This window comes from Copidosoma floridanum, unplaced genomic scaffold (assembly GCF_036245765.1).
Source record: "Copidosoma floridanum isolate Cflo_tuat_1 unplaced genomic scaffold, Cflo_Japanese_pri ptg000006l, whole genome shotgun sequence".
Taxonomy (NCBI): domain Eukaryota; kingdom Metazoa; phylum Arthropoda; class Insecta; order Hymenoptera; family Encyrtidae; genus Copidosoma; species Copidosoma floridanum.
This window is the reverse complement of record NW_028321883.1, coordinates 14,782,922-14,808,128: the sequence shown is the minus strand read 5'-3', so window position 1 is coordinate 14,808,128 and position 25,207 is coordinate 14,782,922. Positions and strand designations below refer to the sequence as shown.

General features: G+C 38.2%; 4 protein-coding genes across 4 annotated transcripts; 2 read left to right on the top strand and 2 right to left on the bottom strand.

The window, feature by feature from the left end:
• Positions 1–562: 562 nt before the first annotated feature.
• LOC106642319 (nose resistant to fluoxetine protein 6-like) lies at positions 563–3,464 on the bottom strand. Its single transcript, XM_089598736.1, has 10 exons — positions 3,164–3,464; positions 2,743–3,094; positions 2,328–2,607; positions 2,097–2,254; positions 1,841–2,009; positions 1,557–1,753; positions 1,363–1,486; positions 1,071–1,260; positions 810–952; positions 563–736 (listed from the first exon to the last, which is right to left on the bottom strand). The coding sequence occupies exons 1-10, from the start codon at positions 3,462–3,464 to the stop codon at positions 563–565; spliced, it is 2,088 nt and encodes a 695-aa protein (XP_089454862.1).
• Positions 3,465–5,597: 2,133 nt separating this feature from the next.
• Positions 5,598–8,500, bottom strand: LOC106642320 (nose resistant to fluoxetine protein 6-like). Its single transcript, XM_089598735.1, has 10 exons — positions 8,140–8,500; positions 7,703–8,042; positions 7,340–7,622; positions 7,093–7,250; positions 6,841–7,009; positions 6,569–6,765; positions 6,378–6,498; positions 6,116–6,305; positions 5,854–5,996; positions 5,598–5,789 (listed from the first exon to the last, which is right to left on the bottom strand). The coding sequence occupies exons 1-10, from the start codon at positions 8,498–8,500 to the stop codon at positions 5,598–5,600; spliced, it is 2,154 nt and encodes a 717-aa protein (XP_089454861.1).
• Positions 8,501–14,042: 5,542 nt separating this feature from the next.
• On the top strand, positions 14,043–17,504 carry LOC106642321 (putative cytochrome P450 6a13). Its single transcript, XM_089598734.1, has 6 exons — positions 14,043–14,415; positions 14,791–15,143; positions 15,222–15,423; positions 15,774–15,995; positions 16,900–17,151; positions 17,235–17,504. Exons 1-6 carry the CDS (start codon positions 14,043–14,045, stop codon positions 17,402–17,404), a joined length of 1,572 nt encoding a protein of 523 aa, XP_089454860.1. The 3' UTR covers positions 17,405–17,504.
• A 307-nt stretch (positions 17,505–17,811) lies between these two features.
• LOC106642323 (adenosine kinase) lies at positions 17,812–24,102 on the top strand. Its single transcript, XM_014357072.2, has 13 exons — positions 17,812–17,907; positions 18,053–18,200; positions 18,423–18,482; positions 18,561–18,635; positions 18,741–18,875; positions 18,972–19,022; positions 19,783–19,821; positions 20,158–20,223; positions 20,448–20,492; positions 21,390–21,600; positions 21,674–21,844; positions 21,916–22,186; positions 22,277–24,102. The coding sequence occupies exons 2-13, from the start codon at positions 18,110–18,112 to the stop codon at positions 22,757–22,759; spliced, it is 1,698 nt and encodes a 565-aa protein (XP_014212558.2). The 5' UTR covers positions 17,812–17,907; positions 18,053–18,109; the 3' UTR covers positions 22,760–24,102.
• Positions 24,103–25,207: the final 1,105 nt, after the last annotated feature.

The following is a 25,207-nucleotide window of genomic DNA, read 5'->3' as shown; positions in this document are numbered from 1 at the left end:
CGAACGTGATCGAGATTTGCTAATGCTGCGTCGGCGCCTCGTTTTATTTCAGGTCAAGAAGCAGTGTTACAATTTACATAAATAATTTAGTGGATACATAACTAAAAATATTTCATGGAAAAGAAAATAACATTTATTTTATTTGTTAGATGCTTGAATAATTTTAATACCAATCAGCATTTATAGACAATCTAAATAATTATTTATTCAGATTTCTCTTGATTTGTGGCATGCTTGTATTTTAAAGAGAAAGTGAATAAGCAATGAAAATAAGAAATTCTTATATTTCTTTTTTATTTGCTCATATTAATAATTAATAACAGTCTTGCTAAGCTATTTACTTACTATTAATTTTGTAGGTATCAATAAGCAGCAAAAAACCACACACAGAATAATGAGACATTTCAAAAAATCGATAAATGCGAAATTCCAAAACAAAGTCACGATACTAAAATTTCCTCTCAATTTTCAAATTATTCAAAAAAGATAAGGTTTACTTGAGATGGATTTTATCAAAATAAACAGTTAAATATCGTACAAATACAACACTAGCGAGGTATTGTCATTCATCGTGACACTTCGTGTCTTTAACATTTAGCTTCTCAATTTTACCAAAAGTTTTGCTTTTTCCTTTTATTATCAGATCATCCAAAACAAACACCGGTACTTCAAATGTAACACAGAACACAAATGCCAGTATGATGCTCAACATAAGATTACTTAGAAAAGAATGCATCTGAAAAATTAATAAAAAAGTTGTAATGATTAATTGAGCATATTGAAAAAAAAATGGATAAAAATATACCCACCAATATCAAATCGCTGAAGTACCATGAATTTTTCGAAGTCATTGTACGAAATATAGGAAAAACGAGATGCACCAAATAAATGGAATAAGAAAGTCGACTCAGAGGCAGGAAGTACTTCCAAGATAGAAAATTTGCTACTGGTCCTGTAAAAAACACGTGCAGTCAATTACGGTAATTGTCTTTATTTCGCGTAAATATACTTATTACGCGATAAAACGAAAATATTGAAATTGCATGTACCCAACGGTTGGTTGTTCGTACCTGCAACGCCATTAACGCTTGACCAAATAATCCAGCAAATCATAAGCGACCAAACGGGTCTCGAGAAAGCTGAGCTGAACATTTCAAAAATTAACGTGTACTTATAGTTCACGTCTGATATAATCCTTAGTGCGATCGGATACGTTAGAAAGCCAACGATAGTCAGTATCCAGCCTCTGCGAGCAACGGACTAGAAGAAATTACATTTGAAATTTTTACATACATGGGCAACGATTGTTTTCAAACGTATGGTGTTTCGTTTAAATATTTGAGAAACCCGTTTAACAATCACCTTTGTCAGTTTAAAATTTTTATTTTGCACCAAGTACCCAAAAAGAGCACCAATAAAAAATGGAGACGATCGGGTGTAAGTCATCAGGTAAACGTTATTGAATGACTCCAGTACGAATTTCACGCTGAAATGAGTAAATAAAGAAATATGATGAGTGAATAAAAAGTACCGTCAACCGTCTATCGCTAACGTACTTAACTTCGTGCGATATGAAAGTCGTGTAATATCCGTTGAGCCCAACGATACTCGCAGTGGCTATCATTGACGTCGCCACCAACATGGCAAAAATTTTTATCGCCGTTTCTTGTTTCTTTCGGAAGGTATAAACAATCAGCAGCGATACAGTGTACAACTGCATGTCCGCGCTGCAGCTCCACAGTTCAAGCAAACACTAGATATCGGTACAAATTGGATCTACTTTGTGTAAAATTGCAAACAAGCGTATACGTGATTGAAAGAAGAAAAGAAAAAATCTTACGTAATTGTCCACTTGAACGAGATTTTGCACGTGAAGCAGCAGCGACCACCACTTGGAGTGGCAACTCGTTAGAAATATCTCTTTGGTCCATTGCCACCGAGGCCCCGAGCCCAGTTTCGGCAGCACGACAATTGCGATGAAGACTATCGGTATTATTGGCACCGTCAATCTGAGCGCGCATCAATATTAATAAAGTCCAAGTAAACTATGTAAGCTAATTGTTTTTTTTTTTTTTTTTCTCATAAATCCTGATCACCTTATGAACCGATGCAGATAAAAGCGCATCACGTTGAAGTCGTCCCTCGCAACTTGCTTGTGGAACGAGCAGACCATGAAAAACCCACTGAGCGTGAAAAACGTGTCCACGGAGAAGCTGGTGAGCAACGGCACGACCGACCTCCACGAGGACAACCACTGTGGAAAATCCAAAAATAAAACTCACCATCATTGACGACTCCTCGATGATACATCCAATATACAAACGCACCTCGTAAATGTAAAAGACATTGGAGTTGACCACGAGGCCGAAGAAAATGTACTCGTGCAGCAGGATGATCGACAACGAGCTGATGAACCTTATGCCATTGATGACGGGGACGTTGCTCGACTGGGGCCTGAGAGTGAGAACCGCCTGGGTACTCCTTACGAAGGAAAACCTCGCCAATTTACCGGCCTCTCCCCGAGGCTTACCCGACGTGGACCATCTCTCCGTGAGATCGCATATCGTGCAGAGGATCAGAAAGCTAACGTAGACGCCTACAACAGACCTACGGGGGACTTTCACTCGCTCTCGCTCTCTCGGTCCATGCATATATATACGTAGACAGTGGCGAGGCAACGATCGTTTACCCAAGCGCTACACTGGAGTTGCAAATGTAGGTGTATGATAGCGCAACACTCACGTGAGGGCGAGGAGTTCTGCGTCCCAAAACGTCCACTCCTCGTTGGTACAAGAGGCAGAGACCGGTAAGGTCGTCGAATGGTCCCTCGATTTGCCGGTCGCGTTGGCGGTGGCCCTGACGAGGCGAGCGAGATCGTCGACGGTGCAGCTGCGCGGCAGGCAAATCGACATGGTCGGGTTGTACGGTATGATGCTGCGCTCGCGGATCTCCCCGATCTCGTACATGCAGTGCTGGGCCCTGATCGTCAAGCCCGCCGATTCGCCCCTCACTCGCACGCACTCGTCGTAAGAGCCCAACTCCACGATGTTGCCCTCGAGGATGCCCGACGGCGTGGTCGACGACGCGTCCAGCACTTGTATGGTCGCAAAAATCATACCATCATCATTATTATTGTTATTGTTGTTGTTGTGGTTGTGCTCACTTTTCAAGGCCCATGGCTCTCTTCGGTCGATGGCCCGAGTGTAAGTGTCGAGAGCGCGGGCGCAGGAGCCGTTGGCGCGCTGGTCGTCCTTGACACTGGCGAGCCGGTAATTGGCGAGCAAGGCTTCGGGCGCGAGGAGGCCAAACTTTTCCACGAGCCGATCCCGCTGCAGGAGACCGGCGGGAGCGTCGGCAGCGCCGGCCAAGATGATCCACGGCAGTACGAGCGAGAGCTGCAGGACCGTGACGTCGAGCCGGTGCATTTCAAGCGAGTCGCGCTCTTTAACTGCCCGCGAAACCATAGCCGCTTTGCGCGAGCTCTGTGTGCTTACGGTGTATCGCGGTGAATGTGCATAATGCGTCTATGGATAGCCGGTGCCTGCTTACCCGATGCCGCTTACGACTCGGATCTGTTGCCTTTTTTTTTTTTTTTCTTCTTTCCTTTTTGGTCCTCTTGGATGATAGGAGAGCCGTGCTCGCTTGTAATGGGGCTTTCACTCGCTCTACGCGCCGCGTGAAAATGAAACTTTGACGCTGGAATTGAGGTTTCGGTCGGTGTACCGATGTAGACGCTCGTTCGGTAGTAATTGGTGCGGTTTTGTCACTTTGATACGTTTTTTTCTTTTTTTCCTAGGTTTACCTTTTTCCAAAAATGGCTATCGTACAATCAATGATCCATGGGCAAAAGGTGCAACTGTAAAAAAACGTCCGTCCCGGTCTTCTGACTGTCGTTTCGATATTTTGTTGGCACTAGCGAATTTTTTAAAGATTTTTTCAATTCAACGCCACTGAACTTTGCAAAAAATTGACTAGTAAAATTTACATCCGTCGAAATGTTACACTTTTTTTGCTGTACTTCGGTAAAATATTGAGCTTATCAAAATGGACATAAATTGGCTTTAGAGCCGATGGTTCTACATCTCAGAAACTCGTATAACAAATGGTAAATAAAGGGACGATTCTTTATGGATTTGTCTTTTATATTAACAGTCGAAGTGGTGATCCAAACTTGTGTAAATTATCATAAACTCATTTTAGCACGTCAGAAAAAAAAAGTTAAAAGAACATTTAACTGAAGAAATGAAAAAATTTGTATGCGGACAATTTATACATAAAATCCAAAACGCGCGTACTCTTCCGTTCTCTGATTTCTCGCGGCAACCATAAGGTGTGCTTACGGCTTGATCGTCACGTATATGAAAATAATCCGTGATAGTTACGGTAGTCGGCGATTTAGATATTTCTTCAAATTGCCGGTTCTGTAATAGCCTTGTGTAAGCTTCCGTGAAAGTGTTTCCACCGAGGCTGCGGGCTTACATCACGGCAAGAAACGCGAGCACAAGCGTATTATGCAGGACGGACCGGCTACTCCGGTGCATCGCGAGGATTCGAGACTCGGTGCGGCTGCATTTCGTACCTCAGCAGTGTTTTGTGCATTTCAACTGTGAAGAACATGCTTGCGTTGCACAAGAGGCCACTCTGTTTTTAACTCTAATTTTCTTGCTTTTTTTTTAGTACTTTGTTTGTTTTACAATTTCATGACAACCCCCACTAGAAAAGTTTCATCCCAAAACCTCAAAAAATCGCTAAGCGCTCTTGTTTTATATGGCGCATTAGCATTTTTTTTTATTTCATTCAACCCTTACGAATGATACTAAAAAGAAAAAAAAAATTTTTTAAACGATAATTATATTTTCTTCAACACTTTTAAGGTGATGAGAGCATTGACCAAACACACATAACGTTTCAAAATAAACAATTGTAGGTCCAATAAATTCACGCAGATAAGCACACATTTTTTTTGTTCTGTAAAAAATTGTAGAATAGTTTATTTTGTAATTTTTTATTTCTTTGATCTTTGAATTCCAAATTAAAATTAGGTAACAGTAATAAACTTTGAAGTTGGCGTTTATGAATTAAAAAAAGTACTATATCTAAAAATACTTAGAGCCGCAGATAATGCGGATGTCGATTCGCATACTGCGTGAAAAACTTGATAAGTTACAATGGTCCGATCTCTCGTACAGTATATAGAATATACAGATACATTCAATGTATTGGAATTTCACAAAAAGGCATGGCCTAGTCTAATTTTACGCATCACCACATGACGCATATTAAATATTCAATGGTCGACTGATAAAAATTACCCAAGACGATCAAAAATAAAACTAACAGGGGCAATCAATTTTAAAAGCTATTAAAATCGTATTTCATCATTATTAAATTGAGAAGAGCCCAAATAATACAGATGACGTAAACGTATTCAAGATGATGTGCGTATGAAAGTGAGTTTTATAGTGGAAAGTTAACATGGTGTAGATAGATGGATAGTTTTTTTTGTACCTTAATTAAAAAATTACAAGTTCATCAATAAAGAAAATACATGCATACGGTATTATATACACAAAAGAGAATACATATTTTATTCATTGTTACTTTAACTCAGTCATAGTATTATCATTGGACATTGGTTCGCTGAGGCGAGGTGAATCGTGTTCCTTTGAAGGTAAACATTTTCTTCGTAAAAGTAAGTCATCTATGGAAAACACTGGCATTTCAACTGCGATGGTGTAAAAGAATGAAAACACGATGCTCAATACAAGGTTTCCGATGTACGAGTGAATCTGTAATAAAAAGTAATGTACGTCGCGAGGAACATGATGTAAAAAGTAAAGATAATATACTTACAGTCAACCAGTCATTGATGTAAAGTGGATTTCTCGAGGTCATCATTCGCATGAATGGGAAAATTATGTGCAAGAGAAACATGGAGTAAGATAATTTACTGAGTGGCAGAAAATATTTCCACGAAAACAATTTTTGTAAGGGTCCTGCAATCAAAAATATTTTCCACAATGTAACGTTACAAAAAATATCATATCAAAATTACAACAAAAATATTGCTGCAATTTTTTTCATTGCGTTTCCCTTGGTTGTACGGTTTTCATACCTGCAGAGCCGTTAATACTAGAAAAAATGATCCAACAGACGACAAACGACCAACAAAATCGAGCAGAAGACGATCCAAGCATTTCCAATAGTAGAATATATTTGTAGTTCGCATCCAATACGAATTTGGTCCCAAAGAAAATTGTTATCACGATACCAGTTGCAACAATCCATCCTAAGCTACGAGAAACCTAAAAATTATTGATACATATTTAAAATCATTTATATTTATGAAAGACAATATTCAAAATGAATCCAATCACCTTCGATAATTTACAGTTGGTTTCGATGATGAACCCGAGTACAACACCAAGGAAATAAGGGGCGGCTCGAGTGTGGGTGACCAAGTAAATATTGTTAAATACCTCTATAATTCTATTAAAGCTACAAAAAAAATTACAAACATTAATTAGGTTACTCATTCGGGAATATTTGGTACTTTATGTTTACGTACTTGGCTTCGTGGGTGATTACTGTCGAAGAGTATCGATTTATGGCAACAATGTACGCGGTTATTGAAATCGATATTACAATCAATGAAACGAAAATCGTTAGACCAATTTTCCGTCTTTTGTACGTCACGCACAAAATTAATATTGATAATATAAATAGCTGCATATCCACGTTATTACTCCACAGTTGGAGTAAGCACTGAAACGATAGTTGATAAACATCACAAGTCGTCACGATGGAAAAAAGTAATTATTGCAGTGAGAAAGTGCTAACGTAATTGTCTATGTCCACGTAATTCTGCACGTACAAAAAAATTTGCCACCACTTTGTTCGGCACGATGTTATAAATATATCCTCCACGGCGTGCCAGCGTGGCCCAGAACCATACTTTGGTATGATAAACATGACAAATAGTAGAATCGGTATGATTGGCCCGGTCATTCTATGGACAAAAAAATTACACGAGTAAAATTGCGCATGAATGTAATTGACAAGGTTCATTTACGTTGTATTGTTTTTTGTTACCTTATAAATCGATGCAAAATACTTTTGATGGCACTGAAGTTATTTTTTTTAATTTGACTATGAAAACCATAGGTCATGAGGAACCCGCTTAGAGTGAAAAACGTATCCACGGAGAACGTCATTACAACAAATAACACAGCTGTCCAGGACGACATCCACTACGTAATAGTGAACAAAACTATTAAATTGAAAATGATGAAACTTTTTTTTTTTTTTTTTTTTTTTTTTTTTATGGTTTTGAAGCTACCTCAAACAAATGAAAAAAATTCGAGTTCACCGCCAAAATTTGAAAAAAATACTCGTGAACCATGACAATCGAAATTGTGCTGATGAAACGCAAGCCATTGATGACGGGCAAATTGTTCTTTTCTGATTCCGTGGTTAAGACGCTCTCCGCATTTTTCAACAACGAAAAACGCACCAGCGTTTTTTCATCCTTGGACTTGCAATCCTTGTCGGCCCACCACCTGTCCATTACGTCGTAAACTGTACACAAAAGCAAGAAACCGCAGTACGCGCCACAAATGAAACTAGATAACAAAAATTGTTACAACTCGGAGTGAATATTAAAAAAAAAAAAAGAAGAAAAACAAAACAGCAAACCACTCACACCACGAGAGTCGTCTCGCCATCCCAAAACTCTCCCCTCTCCGAAACGCACTTAGCTCTGGTGGGCAAAAACACCGAATCGCCGGCCGCTCCAACAGTAGACGCAATCAAAGAAAGCAAGTCCCTCTCCGTACAGCTGTTCGGCAGGCAAATCGACATCGTGGGGTCGTAAGGCAACGTCCGATATCTCCTCGTCAAATTAAACTCGTACATGCAATGCCGGCCGCGGATGTCCACATCGGCTGATCGGCCCCTCGCTCCAACGCACTCGTCGAAAGACCCCAAGTCCATGATGTTGCCCGTCATGATGCCCGATGGATGTTTGGACGAGGCGTCTTGCACTGTAAACATTTTTTTTTTTTTTTTTTTTATCTTCACCATTGAACAAACACCTACTTGTTTTACGCTGAAATCCTTTCCAATCCAAGATAAACCTACTTTTGAGAGCCCATGGCTCACGCTGCCCTATCCCTCGGACGTAATGAGCTAGTGCACTGGCACAAGGTGCGCTTACAGTCTCATTTTTACGCTCATTGAAATTGCCGATGATAGCTTCAGGAGTCAACGATCTGAATGTTTCCTCGAACCGCTTGTTCTGCAGCAGCTTCGTGTAAGCCTCGAGGTAAGTTTCCGCTGAAGTAACACTGAGATAACTCGAGAAATAAATTAACAGCCGAAACGCGAAGGAAAGTTTGGACTCGCTGCACCGGTGCATCGTGGGTGGACTGAGCTTTTGCGCCGCCTTTGGCCATCCTTTATATAAATATATTCTCGTAGTCGTGCGTTTGTACGATGTCATCTCTTTTTTGATGGTCTCGCCCGTGAAGGCCGGTCGGTTTTATAATTACACGCACTCGTATTTTTTTTTTTTTTTAATTTATTCAATAACGTTTAAAACTCAACATTCATTCGTTTTTTTTAGTCCATTTCAAGGGAAGATGAAAAACGACACTGTTAGCCGTAAAAATAATGCTCGAGGTGCTTGGATTATTGATGGGACAAATTTACTTTTCCTCAAATTATGCCGTTGTTTATCTCGTGACATTGTTCGGTGGCTCTCTGAATCAATACTTTATATTTTCACTAGAGCAAAAAATGTCCAACTACAGATAAACCATCGACTTTTTGCGGTGTTTGTTAATTTTGAATTACTTTAAACTATTTAAGAGGATGGTCCAAATTTTGTCCCCTAAGCACATTTATGTAACTTTTTTTTTGTGGAAAAGTTTTATATTCCGCACACCTAAAAGTATACATTCCACAACACCATTGTGGATGCAAAAGTTGTTGACCTTGAAAAATGCGTGATAAAGACTCTATACGTTAACCAAACAATTAAAATACATAGGACAATGCACTTTTTTTTTAGGTAAGATTAATAATAAGACAAATTGATGGTCAGGATTACTGTAAAGTAAAAAGGTTTAAAAAATACATTTTTTTTTTTTCTTCTTTAACAAAAATATAATTATACTTTGATGAATTAGGTCAATAGAAATCCTCGTACAACTCCAACATTTTTTTTAAGAGATGCAAAGATAAAACATTAGCTGTGTGAAACTACCCGTTGGTGAAGGAAACATTGTAGCGTCAATATTAAATAAAAAAGTAATATTAGAAGACCTCTTTGACAGTAAATTATTTCAGTTTTAAAAAATATTCATAAATTCAATTACAATATTTTAATGGTAACTAGGAGTAAATTTTTGTTACGTACACAGGCGGTAAACTGATTAAATGGCTTTCTATTCATCACATTTAAAGTTAAAAAACTTATATACCAACAAGACTCGTATGATTCAAAAGGAAGATATTTTATCTCACATTTTACTCAGTGAATTAACTTTTTTGACTCATTTTACTTGCTTGATTCAAAAGATTCTTCAACAGCTTGTTTAACAGCTTCAACGTTCGCTAGACGTAAAAAAAAAAACAACGATTTTATACAAAAAAGTAATTTAGATGACGAGAATATTTTGGAACAGCTATTACATAGTAGGCAAAATTCTTGATAAAAAAAATATTCGGCAAGAGCTATCAATAAAAACTTCTTTTATGAGTGTTGGCAGTAAAATATGCAACGATAAGAGTCACTACGAAGTTTTATCCTATGCGGACTTTATTAAAAAAATCACTGATCTGTCAGTTATAAGCGACAAATGATACTCGACATTAGCATCACATAAAATGTGTACAGGCGTAAATTTTAATAAACTGTACTTATTGGCATGTCTGGCTTGGAAAATTGGTTGGGACGTTTTTTTTTTATGTCATAATGAATGTGACATTTAACATTCAGAATCGTCTGTTTATGAGCAATTGATGTCGACTCGTAAAATTTGTATAATTTTATCTATCGCTCAAGAGATAGGTACGTTGTGATAACTGTAAAAGCTCTTATAATTAAAAGTAATGATAAGACAGAATTCTACCATGTAAACAGGAGATTTTTTTGTTTTACATAAAACGATAAAATGCACATTTTCTCCAATTTTATCAGTTTATAGATAAATGAGAGTTTTTTCTGTAAATTTTTTTATTTGAAAAATAATTACAGAATACTTCATTAAATTAATCAATTTTATATGAATTTTTTTTTTTTTAATAATTTTTATTGCTTTTTAATACCTATACTTTTATATTTTCACTTCTTGAGTTTGTAATAAATACAATGAAGTTGAAAAATTTGTTTTTCTCTTTCCATCAAAGTATTATCAATAAACACGTCACGTAATCGATCTAAAACTGTAAAGTTAATCGACAATGCTTTTCCAGTCATCCACAAAATTTTTCATCATAAGCCATTTTTTTATTCTCTCCCTGCGTTATCTGGCAACACAATTTTTATATTTAGACTTGAAGAAGATTGTTCAAAGAAAAAAAAACAGTTCTCGAAACACGTGCAGAAAATGAGCAAACGGTCGAGCTATTATCAAATTCCTCCACTTTTTTTTTAACTCAACTGTATACACCTTCGTGGGAGAAGATGAAAAAATCAAACGCAAGAGAGTCACGGAGACTCCAAAGAATGTGCCATCTCTGTTATTTCTTTCAGTTTTTCTTTTTCGATAAAAAAAATTGTAATAAAAGTTGATTGGCCATAGCCGAGGAAATGTAAAGGAAAGGAAAACATGTTATATATGTAGGGAAAATCGAGTTGGCCTTTACATCTATTTTATATTTTTCTTCCAAGACTCCAATTACACACTCATTTGAGCGTCACGGCTGATGACGCTGTGGCAAACGAGCAAAATGCAGTCCGCCACTTTGCGCCGAGATATTCACATCGCGCCAACTGCATGTATGAATGTTTGTACGAAATACGGTCGTTTTGTGAGTTGTTGCACGTCACCAAAATAAGTGTCCGCGATTGCAGGTGGTTTTTGCTTTTCCAGTACGTTAGGAATTTTTTTTTTTTTTTTTTTCTTAGGTTGAATACTTTCTTTTCTGGATTCCCAGTGAAGCTAAAAACATGTTTTGCTTGTGAGTGCGTGGTGGGATTACCATAAAAACATTAAAAATTTGTTTTTCATTTGATAAAAATCGAACGAAATGCATGATATCAGTGAATAACCATTTTTTTTTCTTACGACACAATTGCGTCGATCTCGAAAACTCCTGGAAAGTTGATACTGGAGAAAAAAGTGTGTCTACAAGTGTGTGTCTACTCTTGCTTTGTAAAACGTTTATCCAACCGATTTTTAATAATTTTAGCATTAATCTTACTTAAAAAAAACTTACTACAATGGCAATAATAAAAGATAATGAGTCAAAACGCTATTTCAGTCGTTATCTCTTTTACTAAACTACTGACCAACATTCCTAGGGACAACAATTTTTAGAATATTTCCTGCCCCAATGAGTATAAGGCTTATTAATTATTGAGTATAAAAAAAAAAAAAATTTCTTTTAAATAAAGTCCCAACTACGAAATTTTTCTCGGAAGTACGATGATTAAGCTTTCCCCGCAGTACTGCAACAATCCACGCATCTTCGAAATATTGTGACTAAACATATTAAGTATAAAATTATTTGTACAAATTCAAAAAATGCATGAGTTCAAGATTCGCTCTCCAGTGATCAGCCAATGCATTCACACGGCCCGGAATCATGCGAGGCGCGATCGCAATCCGATTTATTTATTCGCGCGAACAAACGTAACCCGTACATATATACAATATTATCGTTGCGTACACTTATTAGTTTCTCGTACACGCGCGCTATATATCTGCTATCGCTCTCGATGCTCCTCCGAGACGCTGTACATGTTTACCTATATGTTTACGGAGTCTTTATTTTCCTCCGTACATCGCAATGTATTTGACTGATGAATCCCTTTTTTTACCTTTGAAGGGGAGATACGATGAACGATCGGTAGAATATGATCCGTTGTGATTACTCAATCTATTTATGTTTCTGTTTTTTTTTTTTTTTTTTTTTTTTTTTTTTTTTTTTTTTTTTAGTAGCTAACTGATTGCATGAACATTATCTCATTCTCAACACAAATTTACAGCTTAAATAAAACAAATTTTATTCTCACGAGCGTACCTCTCGTAATGTTAATCTTTGAAACGAACAATGGGAATAAAAAAAAAAAAAAATTAAACACCAATACATCAAATCAATTTCATAAAGCTCAAAGTGATCAGCGTACCACCGTTATTTATAAAATAAGTTCCAAGCTAGTACTGATCTTCGTACACTGAGAGAAAAAAAATTAATAAAAATTATAGAGAAATTCCAGAAAAAATCAGTAAATCGGATGCGAGTTGGTAAAAAAGGGAAAAGTTATATTATTTTTAGTAGTAAAAATTATTGTTTTAACAGTTAAAATTATGGTTAGAACAGTAAAAATTTCGATGCGTTAAGGTACGTTAAATCCTTTTAAGGTTTACTGTTCCAACATTTTTACCATAATTTTTACCATTCGTGTTGTGTAGTTCATTCTTTTAAAAAAATACGAATTTCGGTGTTCGATAAAAGTCGTAAGATTCGTGTGTGCAAATCGACAAAAGAATGTAAAGAAAAGACGATCGGAATATATGAAAAAATCTCCGGTTTTTTGCGCGTACAACTTCACTTCTCACGAAACTCTCTCTCTCTGATCGCACGTCGCTTTAACCCTCGTTTTTAACCCTAAAAAGAAAATTGAGATCGACTACAAACTTGCGTCAATTGTGACCAAACATCGTCTCCCAGCGAGGCATTAACGATATTTCGTGGCAACGAAAAAAGCGGTCCTGCCTGGCCAGCAGACCCGAAAAAGCCGAGCTCCTTGCTCGCATCTTTGTTCACGTTAAATAAATCTAAGCGATAGATTCATCGCAACCATAGTTCCTGACAAAGTACAATTATTATTTCAAACGCCACATACTTACACAAATATTAATTTACTTGAGTATATTTTGTTATTCTCACCCATGATTTACTAACGTACAACCCTCTGACATGATAAATCAGGTTTTTTGCCGAAAGGCCTTTTCCTGCAATAAGCTTCTTTCAACTTATACTTATCTTGTTTTAAATACTCAAAAATCATCCCCTAATTAAATTTAGAGAGCGACGCTTGACCCCTGAAGTCTTACTCACTATACATGGCATTTCATTTTTAATTTGAAAACAACTGTGCATTCTTCGTTACAATTCGAACCATAGTTTTTACTGTTAAAAACAATCATTATTTGCCTTTTTCACCCGCTTGCATCCGATTTATTGTGTAGAATGGTAATTTTTTCTAGATTCTCCCTACAATTATCATTATTTTTTTCTGTCCGTCTACACGATCCCTCAACGATCACATCCTCGACACCTACGCATACGTATGCTCCTAATCACTCAATTTTATCATCTTTTTTTTGTTCAGAATGACCTATAAATAAAACCAAAATAAAAAAAGATGTATACACCCATCCACCTTCATTGACCAAGTATTGTTTAATGCTCAAATAAATGATCAATGAAACAATCGGTAGGTATGTAATACCTACGTGCAATACATAATTATGTAAACATATCACGCGCACCCGACGCTCCGGAAGTGACAAAAGAAAGAGAGAAAAGTTTGGAGCGCACGATTGGTGCTTCGTATGCGAAAAGTACACCTATATATGGCACACTGTACAGCCGCGACTCTCCTACGACGAGCGACTACTCTTCATCTAGCTCCTTCGTGAGTGTTTTTGCCATTATTTTCTCTTTCACCCGTTTTAACGAGTAATCGGTAGTGCTTCCTTTGCCGATTTCATTCACAATCGGCGTAACCTCGTGTTTATCTCGTTGGGTAGGTAGACAAAAAAAAAAAAAAAAAAAAAAAAAACCATTCAGAATCCCATCAGCAAGACATGCTGCTCGAGCTGACGCCCCTGCTGCTGGTGACGGTTCTTTTGTACGCGCTCCACGTCTACCTGACCTCGACCTTCGACTACTGGCTAGTGCGGGGCGTGCCATACCGCAAGCCGACACCCCTGCTCGGCAACTTTGCCGATCTGCTGCTCTTCCGGAAATGCCAGGCCGAGGGGCTCAGCGACATGTACAACTGGTTCGGCAACGAGCGGTACTTTGGTGTGTTCAGGGTGCGCTCGCCCATCCTCATTGTCAGGGACCCCGACCTCGTCAAGTCCATCTGCGTCAAGGACTTTTCGGTCTTTCGCAACCGCGGCATACCCGTCAACGGTGCCCAAGACCCGCTCTCCGCCAACCTCTTCAACCTCGAAGGTATATATATAACCCCCCGGTATATATACTTTATCTTCCGGCAAAACCAAACAGTGACTCTCTAAATTTTTAATTTTTAATATTTCACTGCTTGCCCAACTGAACGAGGTTCTTCACTGGCGAAATGGTGAAAAATCAACATCGTTATTAATTCTTATTGTGTATATCAGTAATCCAATAGTGTAAGATTTTGATCCAAACGAAGACAACCCATACATATATATTATTTCAAGTGGTATACCAGTAGTACAAGTTGAGCAAACAATTGAAATATAGTGAAACCGACAGTTCCACTATATTTAAGCAGCTGGTATTCACTGTGCACCATAATTTGGAAAATTAAAATATAGAAAGATGGGAAAAAAAAAATTGTAGGAAAGCACTGGAAGAGCTTGCGAGCCAAGCTCACGCCGGCCTTCTCCTCGGGCAAGCTGAGGAGCATGTTCTACCTGCTGGCCGAGTGCTCGGACGGTCTGGAGCGGCTGGTGGAGCGCAGACTCGAGCCATCCGGGGGCGGCGCGGTCGTGGAGGTGGGAGAGTTGGCCGCGAACTTCACGATAGACGTGATCGGCAGCTGCGCCTTTGGCCTGCGGATAAACGCCCTGGGGGACGAGGACTCGGGGTTTCGAAGGGCCGCGCTCAGGTTGTCGAGGCCCGGCTACGCGGCTACGCTCTGGCGCATGCTCAGGACCGCCTTGCCGACGTTGTACAAGGTCTTGGGTGTTCAGGTATATACAGAGATAATATTGTGGGTGGGTGGTGGTGGAAGGGTCGTAGGTATGTAGAGGTGGGATCGTTGCTTGCAGGTGATTGATCCCGAGGTGACGGAGTTTTTCAAGAGGCTCGTGTCGCAGATGGTGGAGGAGCGCGAGAGCAGCGCGGCCCCGAGGCGGCACGATTTCATGGATCTGCTGATCGAGCTGAAGAACAGGGACACGCTCGACCATAGCAATGGGCTACTTCGGGAACCTCGGGACGACGAGGGTTCTGGTGCTGCTGGAGATATTGGTACACCTATACTGTATATGCCTTGTTTTTTGTTTTTGTTTTTGTTTTTCATGAAATTCATGGCTAGGCTTCTTGGACAATCCCCGCTAAACAATCACTTTCGACCTCACGTCGTACGGATGAGACATTGATGACGAATTTACATCGAAATGATTTACTAGCGGTTTTATCGATTCTCCATCCATACGATGATGGTTCTAAAATTGAAATTTTTTGGAAAGTCAAAAGATCATGTGTATTGTTTCCTACTTTTTTTCCCCCATTATTATTAACTGACGAGCTTTTTTGTACAAATGATGAAAAAAAACACTCACACATCATACTCTTGTTTTTTCATACTTTCATGGCAGTTATCGACGAAAACACAATAGCAGCGCAAGCCTTCGTGTTTTTCGTTGCCGGCTACGAGACGAGCAAGAATACGATAGCCTTCTGTCTGTACGAGTTGGCGGTGGACCCGAAAATCCAGGAACGGACCAGACGAGACGTGCTCGAAGCTCTGGACAAGCGCGACGGCTCATTGACTTACGAGGCCGTGCAGGACATGAAATACTTGGATATGGTTATTCTAGGTGAGGATGTGTTTTTTTTTTTCTTTTTTCTTTTTTGTACGATCGGCACTATTGGATACCGATTTATATAAATTTTCAACCGCTGGAGTTTAATTGATGTTTCACACGCGTATGTGTGCCAAAGTGTTGATTTATTGAATCAACAAACCGAACGAAAAGAATTATAACCGTTTAAAAGTATCGAGATTAATGATGAGCAAATAAAAGAGTATCGATGAGCGTACATGGATTGCTTTTCATCAAAGACAATAAAAGGCAGCTCGAGAGCATTCATGCTGTTGACTCATGTGACGTCGTGAAAAAAAATGAATCCAAAAAAAAAAGTCTGCTAAGCATTAGTGGAAAATCAAGTTATTTTAGCACCAACTATAAAATTCCTCAAAGCAAAAAACCGTTGCGTTACCCATTCATACGCCCACTTCGTTGGTTGTATATACAATTGTAAGGTCGTCATGAATAATCAGCGTGTCAAAAGTTACCTGCAGTTTTTTTTTTAATTTGTTAGAAAAACATGCAACATCTTACTTCATTGTATAAACTAACTTTACACATCCATCGATAAGTGTATTATTTAGCAAAAATTATGTAAAAATTATTGTAAAAAGAGAAAAAAATTGTTTCTTTTGGGCTGCGTGAAAATGCAGAGTACTACTTATATCAATTCAGAGAACCTCCATAAAAAAAAAAAGCACAAAGTGTATTAAATAATATTAACTGCAATCCCTAAAAAAAAAACGTCATTTAAACATTCAGCACTGTGGTTTGTGCAATTGATGATGCAAAAAATTGTGAAAACACAAATGTTCTCTAAGCACCAAACGTAAGTTTTATACCTTCTATCCGCCAACCATTGGGAAAAAAAAAAAAAAAAAAAAAAAAAAAAAAAAAAAAAAACGTATTGCAGAGACACTGCGCAAGTATCCACCGGGACCTCTGCTCTCTCGACGCTGCGAGCGCCCTTACAAGCTCCCCGGTAGCGAAGTCGAGCTGCCGAAGGACATGCGAGTCGTCATACCGATCTACGCGATCCACCACGATCCCAAGCACTACCCCGACCCCGCCACCTTCCGACCCGAGCGCTTCGACGAGCGACACCGACTGGAAAGGCACCCGTACACCTATCTACCCTTCGGGGAGGGACCTAGAGGCTGTATCGGTGAGTGACATTTTTTTTTTTTTTAATCCACCTTTTTCCCACGTACTCTTAAATCGTACGTTCCTTTCCTCCCCCCCCCCCAGGGGTGAGATTCGCACTGCTACAAACGAAGGTCGGCGTGATAACTTTCCTGAGAAAGTACCGAGTCGAGGTTTGTGAAAAAACCACCGTCCCGATAAAGTTCAGCAAACGAAGCTTGGTCACGGCCAGCGAAAACGGCGTGTGGCTGAAGATTTCGAGACTGCCGGGTTGACCGATTTTTTTTATTTCATTTGTGATTGTTCCGTGACCGAATAACTGATGGACCAATGACAGGTTTTCCTACTTGAAAATCATTATTGCTGTTGCGAAGATTTTACACCGAATATTTTATAGTTTGTATTTATGCTGTAAAAAGATGGAACTTTTCAAGTATAAGTATCGTCATAATAAACACACGTTTCATCCTGGAAAAAGCGCAAGTGATTTATTTGATTCATACTCCCGTTGTAACGAAAGATCATCACATATATATATTATACATATCACTTACGGTATTTACAATTCCAAACTCAGGCTAACATTTTGTATTTAAAATTGTAACGTTTGAATGTATATATCAAAGTGCCACTGTAACGTATGTGTACCTAACGTAGTCGCTACTCGTCTACTTGGAAATCAAAATATAAACAGTATACTCTCTAGATCATCGTTTAAAGTCGGTTGTTCGGAAAGGTCGCCAGTTCACGTCGGTTGGCCGAAGAAAACATACTGAAGGTAAAGTCGACATTTTTCGATACCTATAGGTACTATACATTTGAATCTTTGATCCAAAGTGTAACCTATACAATTGAATACCTAAAAAGTATATATATAATAGCTTCTTCGAGTGACGATTTACTAATTTTTTTCCTTTACTAAGTATTGCGAGCGAAACTCAAGTACTGTGCTATCGTTAGTGGAAGAAAAATACGGAAACATGGACGAAGAGAAGAAAAGGGCGAAGAGCAAGAAAAGTGTTTCGTATTCGAAATCACCGGTAACATCATCCCCAAAGTTCGAAGACACGAGTAAGATGATGTTTTTTGTAAATCCGAGGGTGTACTGAAAAAACGTTGCGAGATGTCCGTTGCGCGGACAAGTCCTCAGCGGCAGCAGCACGTGTTGTACAAAAAACGGAGGTACCTATATACACATAATGTACGCACAACGGGTCTCGCAACCTTTTTGCCAGTGATATTATTAATTAACGTAGTTTTGCAATTACCGGGAGTTCCGATGTATATTCACAGGTAAAGGAAAGAAAGGCTACATCGGAAGGAACTCCTCTCCATCCGAGGACAAAGAAAACGGTAGCTTGATTTGTTTTTTTGTTTCCCTCCTTATTGTTCTTAAAATCGGTGTAACTGTTACGGGTGTTCAATTTTCAGGGGCACTTTCTCTCGTCGCCCAGAGGATAAGACAGCTCTACCAGAGCTCGGCTTACTCAGCGCCCCGTACTGACGGTAAATCATCAGTTTCAAAAAACCCTCTTGGGTGAAAATAACCACCAAGGATTTGATTTTCTCGTAAATATACCTGATCGATGCTCGGTTCATTGCATTTTGCAGAGAAAAAATCAACGTCCGATGTCAAGAAGAAGATAAAAAAGTTCGTGAGGATGTCGGCGGGGTCGTCGCCCCCGGGGGGGAAGGAGAACGGCGGTGCCAAGAGAAAAAAGTATCCTACCACTCCGATGGCTAAAAGTAACGATATTGGTTTTTGCAATTTTCTTTCTTTCTTTTTTTTTTTTTTAACTACGAAGATTTACATCCATGGTTTTTTCTTTTGTTTCACCAAAGGAAATCTCTTTCAAGAAGATAAGGAACGGAAAAAACAGTCCACCGAAAGAGGTGAGGTTTTTTTCATACCCGCGCACGATGAACCATCGGAGAAAAACGCGTGTCCGTGTTTAATCGTTACAAATATTACGATGAGACCCTTTGCCACCTTCGACTCCTTTTCGAGACGATAAACTATAATTTTATTTTAGTCAGTTACAGGGGAGCCGCGTTTACATTATAATCCCAATACGATGTTGTACACCATCATACAGCATGATATGAGTACGCATTTTCTTCTTGAGAGAATGGGACGAGCAAAGAATGGGGGGGAGGGTTATTACCTGATTGATCTGAACGCAGCTCCATGGCTCAATCCTCCTCTCTCGTGTACCACACATGTTGTATTAGAAAATCATAACGTAATTGTCACAGTCGCCCAATACGAGTGACCCACGAACGCGTGGGTTTTTTATTGCGACTTAAACTCAGTTATTGAAATAAACGTCTCAATCCCAACAACCCAATTCATTTTCGTAGTTTGAATCTCCCAGAGTATAAGAGAGTATTATACGTACGTTGGGCATATCGATTGAACACGCCTGTCTACAGACTGCGTATTTTCCTATTATCTGTTACTTGTTTTAAGGTAAACTTTTTCGAGACTGGTTTAAAAAATACAGAGAGATAAATCCAACGCGCCCAAGACTTGATTGTATGGCTACTTTTTTTTTCTTTTTTTTTTTTTTTTGTTTAAACTTCTCAGCTTATTTTTCTTGTGTAAACTGCCATATTTTTTCATTTCATGCACTCTTCGTCGTCAACTAAGCAGAGAGAGCCGAACTTTCGCCACCCAAGGCACTATTTTTTGGTACGAACTTTATTCAATTCCGTACTCCTTGTACGAATTTTTTTTTAAGTAAAGTCACATTGAAAAAATATTTTTCTACCTTTATGACGCTCATGGCATGATGACAATCAGATTTTTTTTTAATTTTTTTTTTTTTAATTAAAATGGCACCAGTTGTCTCGTTAATTGTGACAAGGTTTATACTTTTACCAGAAAAGAACCTCGTTCGAAATGTAAGTTATGCATATTTTTGTTGTAAAAGTGCCATGGTAAATGTATGGAAAAATTTTTTACTGTGACGGAATATCGTAAAGGACAGTTGTTACTAATATAAATGAAATTTTACTTTGGTGTTAGAAAATGGTACAGATGAGGATGATGATGATAATACGGATCCATTAACCACGAAGCCACTGTATTTCGGTACGTAGTTCATAAAAATCATCGCTTAAAAAATTTATTCTTACTTTCCAATGTTCGATACAGTAGCCCCATGGTCTACGGAGAAAGAAAAATTCTTGTTTTCATTACTCATACACGTTCTTTTAAAAGTTTGCGTAAATCATCCTTTATCCAACAAATATGTACAAACATATGATTAAATTACTTTTTTGCTTTGATTCTATGGATACACCTTCAACTGTTAGACGAAAGGAGAACATCGTTCGAGACAACGTCACCTACTCCCTTTGGTATGAAGTACACTTATTTTTACTCTGTTTTCTATGCATAATCATAGATTTTCGTTCGATTTCCTTTCTTACTAACATATGTGGTATAGACCCATACACGTATAGCCATGAAAATACCTACCCTGAATTTTTGTTAAAAAGTTTCTCATTTGTCGTTCAAAAACTCCCCGCCACTCTTTTCTCCGAGAAAAAAAAATCCCATGCGCACAACACCACCAGAAGCGGACTTTCTCGCGCACACGAACGCATAAACGATCGTCTGCTCGCACTTGGTCGTCTGCTTCGCAAACACATCAAAAACATCATCATAAACTTTCTTGTTCCTCCTGATATGCATTTTATCGTTACAAGATCAACTTCAAATTTTTTTTATTCCTCCCGCAAGCGGCTTTAATACTGTTTATCTGTCGTTACCCATGCTAAGAAGCTCCTCCTCGTAGTCGGTGGTCGAAGGACCGATTGAAAGTCAAACGTAAAAAATGTCGAACGCGTGCAGTGATTGTTCGTCGTCGTTGTCGTGAACAGGGGAAGAAAAAAGCATGTTGCGAGTTTATTAGTTCGCGAAAGACCGGAATCATGTGACGATTGCCCTACTTACTTCTTACCCCACCGATTTCCCCGTAGACATCTCGATCATGGATGCGTGACTTTCATTTTTTCTGGCAGCGATAACGGGCTGATTGACAGGTAACTATACAGCACTCTCGTTTCGTTCCTATATTTTTGTTTTCCTTCGCTATAAGATAGTTGCCCGTTTGCATTCGGAGAGTGATCACTGAAGGTTTTTACGTAACTTTTGAACGTGCACTCGTTGTTACATGCGACCGAGTGTTTTTTGCATCACGCCACACGTTGCGTTACTTAAATTATCGATACAGTTTTTGTATATTTTTCCAGCCTATCGAGATATGTTGTCTCTCAAGGAGTACATCGCCACCCAACAGCATCCCTTGATCATGGCTTTTGGCAATCCTCTGCTGGATACAATTGTTATTAACGATAATAACAGACTGAAGCCTCTGATGGACAGATTGAGACTAGAAGTTGATGGAATAGTCGAACTGGATAGGAAACAAATGCAAGATATTTTCAAGAGTTTGCCCGAAGAGTTAGCATTACTTATTTGTATAGCTGTTTGTAGGATGAACAAATTTTTTTTTTTTAAATATCCCATTTTACAGCTTACCAAGGACTACAGCAGCTGGAGGATCGTCTCTGAACTCTATGAGATTTTTACAAAAGCTAATTGGTTCGGGTGACCAGAGGGTATGCACTTATTTCGGTGCCATAGGCAACGACGAGCACGGAAAGTTACTAAAAGAATTGTTAGAAGCCGCGAAAATCGATGCCCGGTATGTGATTGTTTTTGAGAACCTGATTTTTAAAAACTAACATACTTATAACAGCACATTTATTCCAATAGACTCGGCGTCGTGAGTAATTATCCCACAGGTATGACATTAGCCATAGTTACCAACGAAAATCGGAGTCTTGTGGCACACATTGGAGCTGCAGGCAAATACAACAAGTTAAAATACGTTGAAGATACGTTACCGCTCGATAGAATCAAAATCTTGTACATCGAGGCATACTTTCTGATTAATAACTTCTGTGTTGCCATAGAAATAGCCAAGATGGCAGAGTCCAAGAAATTCCTTATAGCGTTTAATCTGAATGCAGAATATGTTTTAGAGGTACGCTACGATAAACATAGAGTAAGAAAAAAAAATCCCAATAGTATCCATTTTTTTAGATGCTAATTAATAATCGTATTATTGATGCAGAAACATGAGAGAGAAATATTGGACTTCATTGCGTACTCCAACATCGTATTTGGTAACGTAGGTGAATACCAGGCCTTGGCTGCCAGGTATCCAATCGAATACGATCGACCTACCGACATTCCGTTTCACTTAAATACTATGGCAGCAGTTGGACGTGATTGGGAGCATAAATGTGGTAGAAGTTGGTTGAGTAGGAGCTCTTGTTTCGTATTATCTCAAGGCGGTAACGGCCCAGCCATTTGCGTTTATGGAGAAAACAACTTTGTTGAATATAAAATACCAACTAATATTACGGTCAAGGACACGACGGGTGCCGGAGATGCATTGGTTGCTGGGTTTCTTGCGGGTGTTTTGGCAGGCCAAGAGCCGCAAACCTGCCTTAATTGGGGATGTAAAGTTGCAGAAGAAGTTATTCAAAAACTTGGTGCTACTCTTCCAGATGACTTGCCTGATGATTTTTTACCATTGACGCCTCAAAAATGAAACCCAGAGGCGTAGATTCTGTTTTTTATTGTTAACTTATACATTTTTGTTGAGCAAACAGGATTTTGCCGTTGAATTTGTCGAATTTTACGCTTGTACCTGTACGTTTCTTATGAAGCATCAATTCCATCTTAGACAATCGTGGATTAATAACCTTGTAATAACATTTTAATGCACCAAATATTTGAAAATTATGGATACACATGGATAGATTTTTCAAAAATAGATTACTAAATAGTACTATCTTTGATGAGGTATAATATGCGACAAAATAATTTCTGGGGGTTGCCTGCAATGTTAACTTAATTTTTTCAATCAGATTTTTACTGGAAAAAATAAAAAATCAATGATACCTATAAATATAGAGATCTGTCATAGTACAAATTACAAACAAGATAAATATATTTTTGTGTTAATGTATTAAAAATATGATATATTAGGCTTAACTTTAAACATTATCTTTAAATGTCTACAGAACTCTTAACAGTACAAACCGGATGCTAAATAAATAACTCAATGTATTTTTCTGCTAATCTACATAGAAAGATGGTTTTGCCGCGTATAATCTTAAACTAAAGGCCAACGATATCTATATTATTCAATAATAATTCGTGCCGATATATTTTAATAATGATTGTTAACTTATAAACGTCTAGTCATACCATGCAGAGAACTAAGCAAACTTTACGTGCAGCCATAATGTAAAAAAAATGTTTGTAAAATAGTATTGATAGATGATTCGTAATATTCGTTATATATTGTTAACTTATTGTTATTTTCAGCATAATATTATAGCATAGGGAAAACTGCTTCGATGTTGTCTAATCGATTTGTTATAGAAGGAAATAAGGTCGTTTGAGTACGATTGCCTTAAGAAAATTACCTGAAACATTGTATATACAATGAAAGATTTATTTATTTTGTATGTTATTGTAGTGTGAACTCGTTTGAATGTACTTTTTGCAACTAATTGTAATTGCCGAATTGAATCAATTTTATTTGTAAGAATTATACTGTTTTCTAAATCAGATAAAAGTATTTGTGTTTTATAAAACTATTGGATTTTTATTCAATTTTTTGCGTTTTAATTGGTAAAACACACAAAAGTTTGGGACAGCAATGATAATAATTAACACGAAAACAACATGATGAGCTATAAATAATAACTCAATCGAACAACACCCTTGATTTCAAGCACGACAAAATGCCGGGTTCACAAGCACTTCTCTGGGTCGATTATTCATCAAACGATCTCGATGATTCATGAAATTGAGAAAGCCCGCACTCTTTATTATGGTCTTGGCTATAGGAGGCCAGACTAAATACATATACAGTATAATTGTGCCAAGACGGGAGAAAGTGTTTTATTGATATAAATCTGTCTATATCTCTCAATTTCAGGTAATAATAATGCATTGTCGTAAGTAGATACACTTTTTGACCTGTGGAGTTGTTTCTAACTTCAAGTAGCGGTGGGGTGGTATGCCCCCATGTAAGAAGATACGACAAAATTCAAAGCTTGTCAGAAATCATATGCAAAAAATATGTCTCTTAATGTAAATAAACACTCGTTTTCGAAATCCATAACAATAAAACGATTTTTGCAAGAAGTCATATTATAACAATTGTAATTCACTCTGTGCACAAACGGCAAAAATTTAAACTTCGACACATCAACACCCAATTTGCGTTTAGTCAACATACACTAGCTTGAAACCTATGAGGCTCTTTTACCGTCAAGCTTGAATCAGATGGCGCCAGGGCACGTCGCGGCTGTCATGGCCGTCTCACTCACACAACATTACTTTTCAGTATTGTATGTACATAGGAAATTAAAGTGTAGTGGTGAAGCGCAATATTTGAAATTTTGAAATGAATAAGGAAGACAAGAAAAAATATTATGGGAGCTTAAAAGTTTCAGAATTGAAAGAGCTTTTAAAAGGGAAAGGAGCAAGAGTCAGTGAAAGAAAAGCAGAACTCGTGGACAGGTAAGCCATGACTTGGGAGCGGCAAAAATGTTGGTCTCCCAATTGCTTCGAGCCACTTTTTTTATCACACAATCAGAAGAAAATTTAAATTTCACTTTCTTATCGCAGAATATTACACTGCACTTCATTTTTCCTACTATCTTTAAACGTAAATGCAAACAAAAATTGTCTGCAAACAACAGCAATCATTTACAAAGGTTATGTCTTCTGCTTTGCTCATCACACAGATAGGCTCACGGACACAATACACAACTGTAAATTTGACGGTGTGTAAGTATGACAGCCGCGACGTGCCCTGGCGCCATCTGATTCAAGCTTGACGGTAAAAGAGCCTCATATGGATCAGTTTGGATCATTTCTATAATTCTATGGGTATAATAATACGTCACACATACACACACACACTGCCACTGAGAAATTATTAATGAACCTGGGTGTAGAGTTCAATTAGTTAATAATT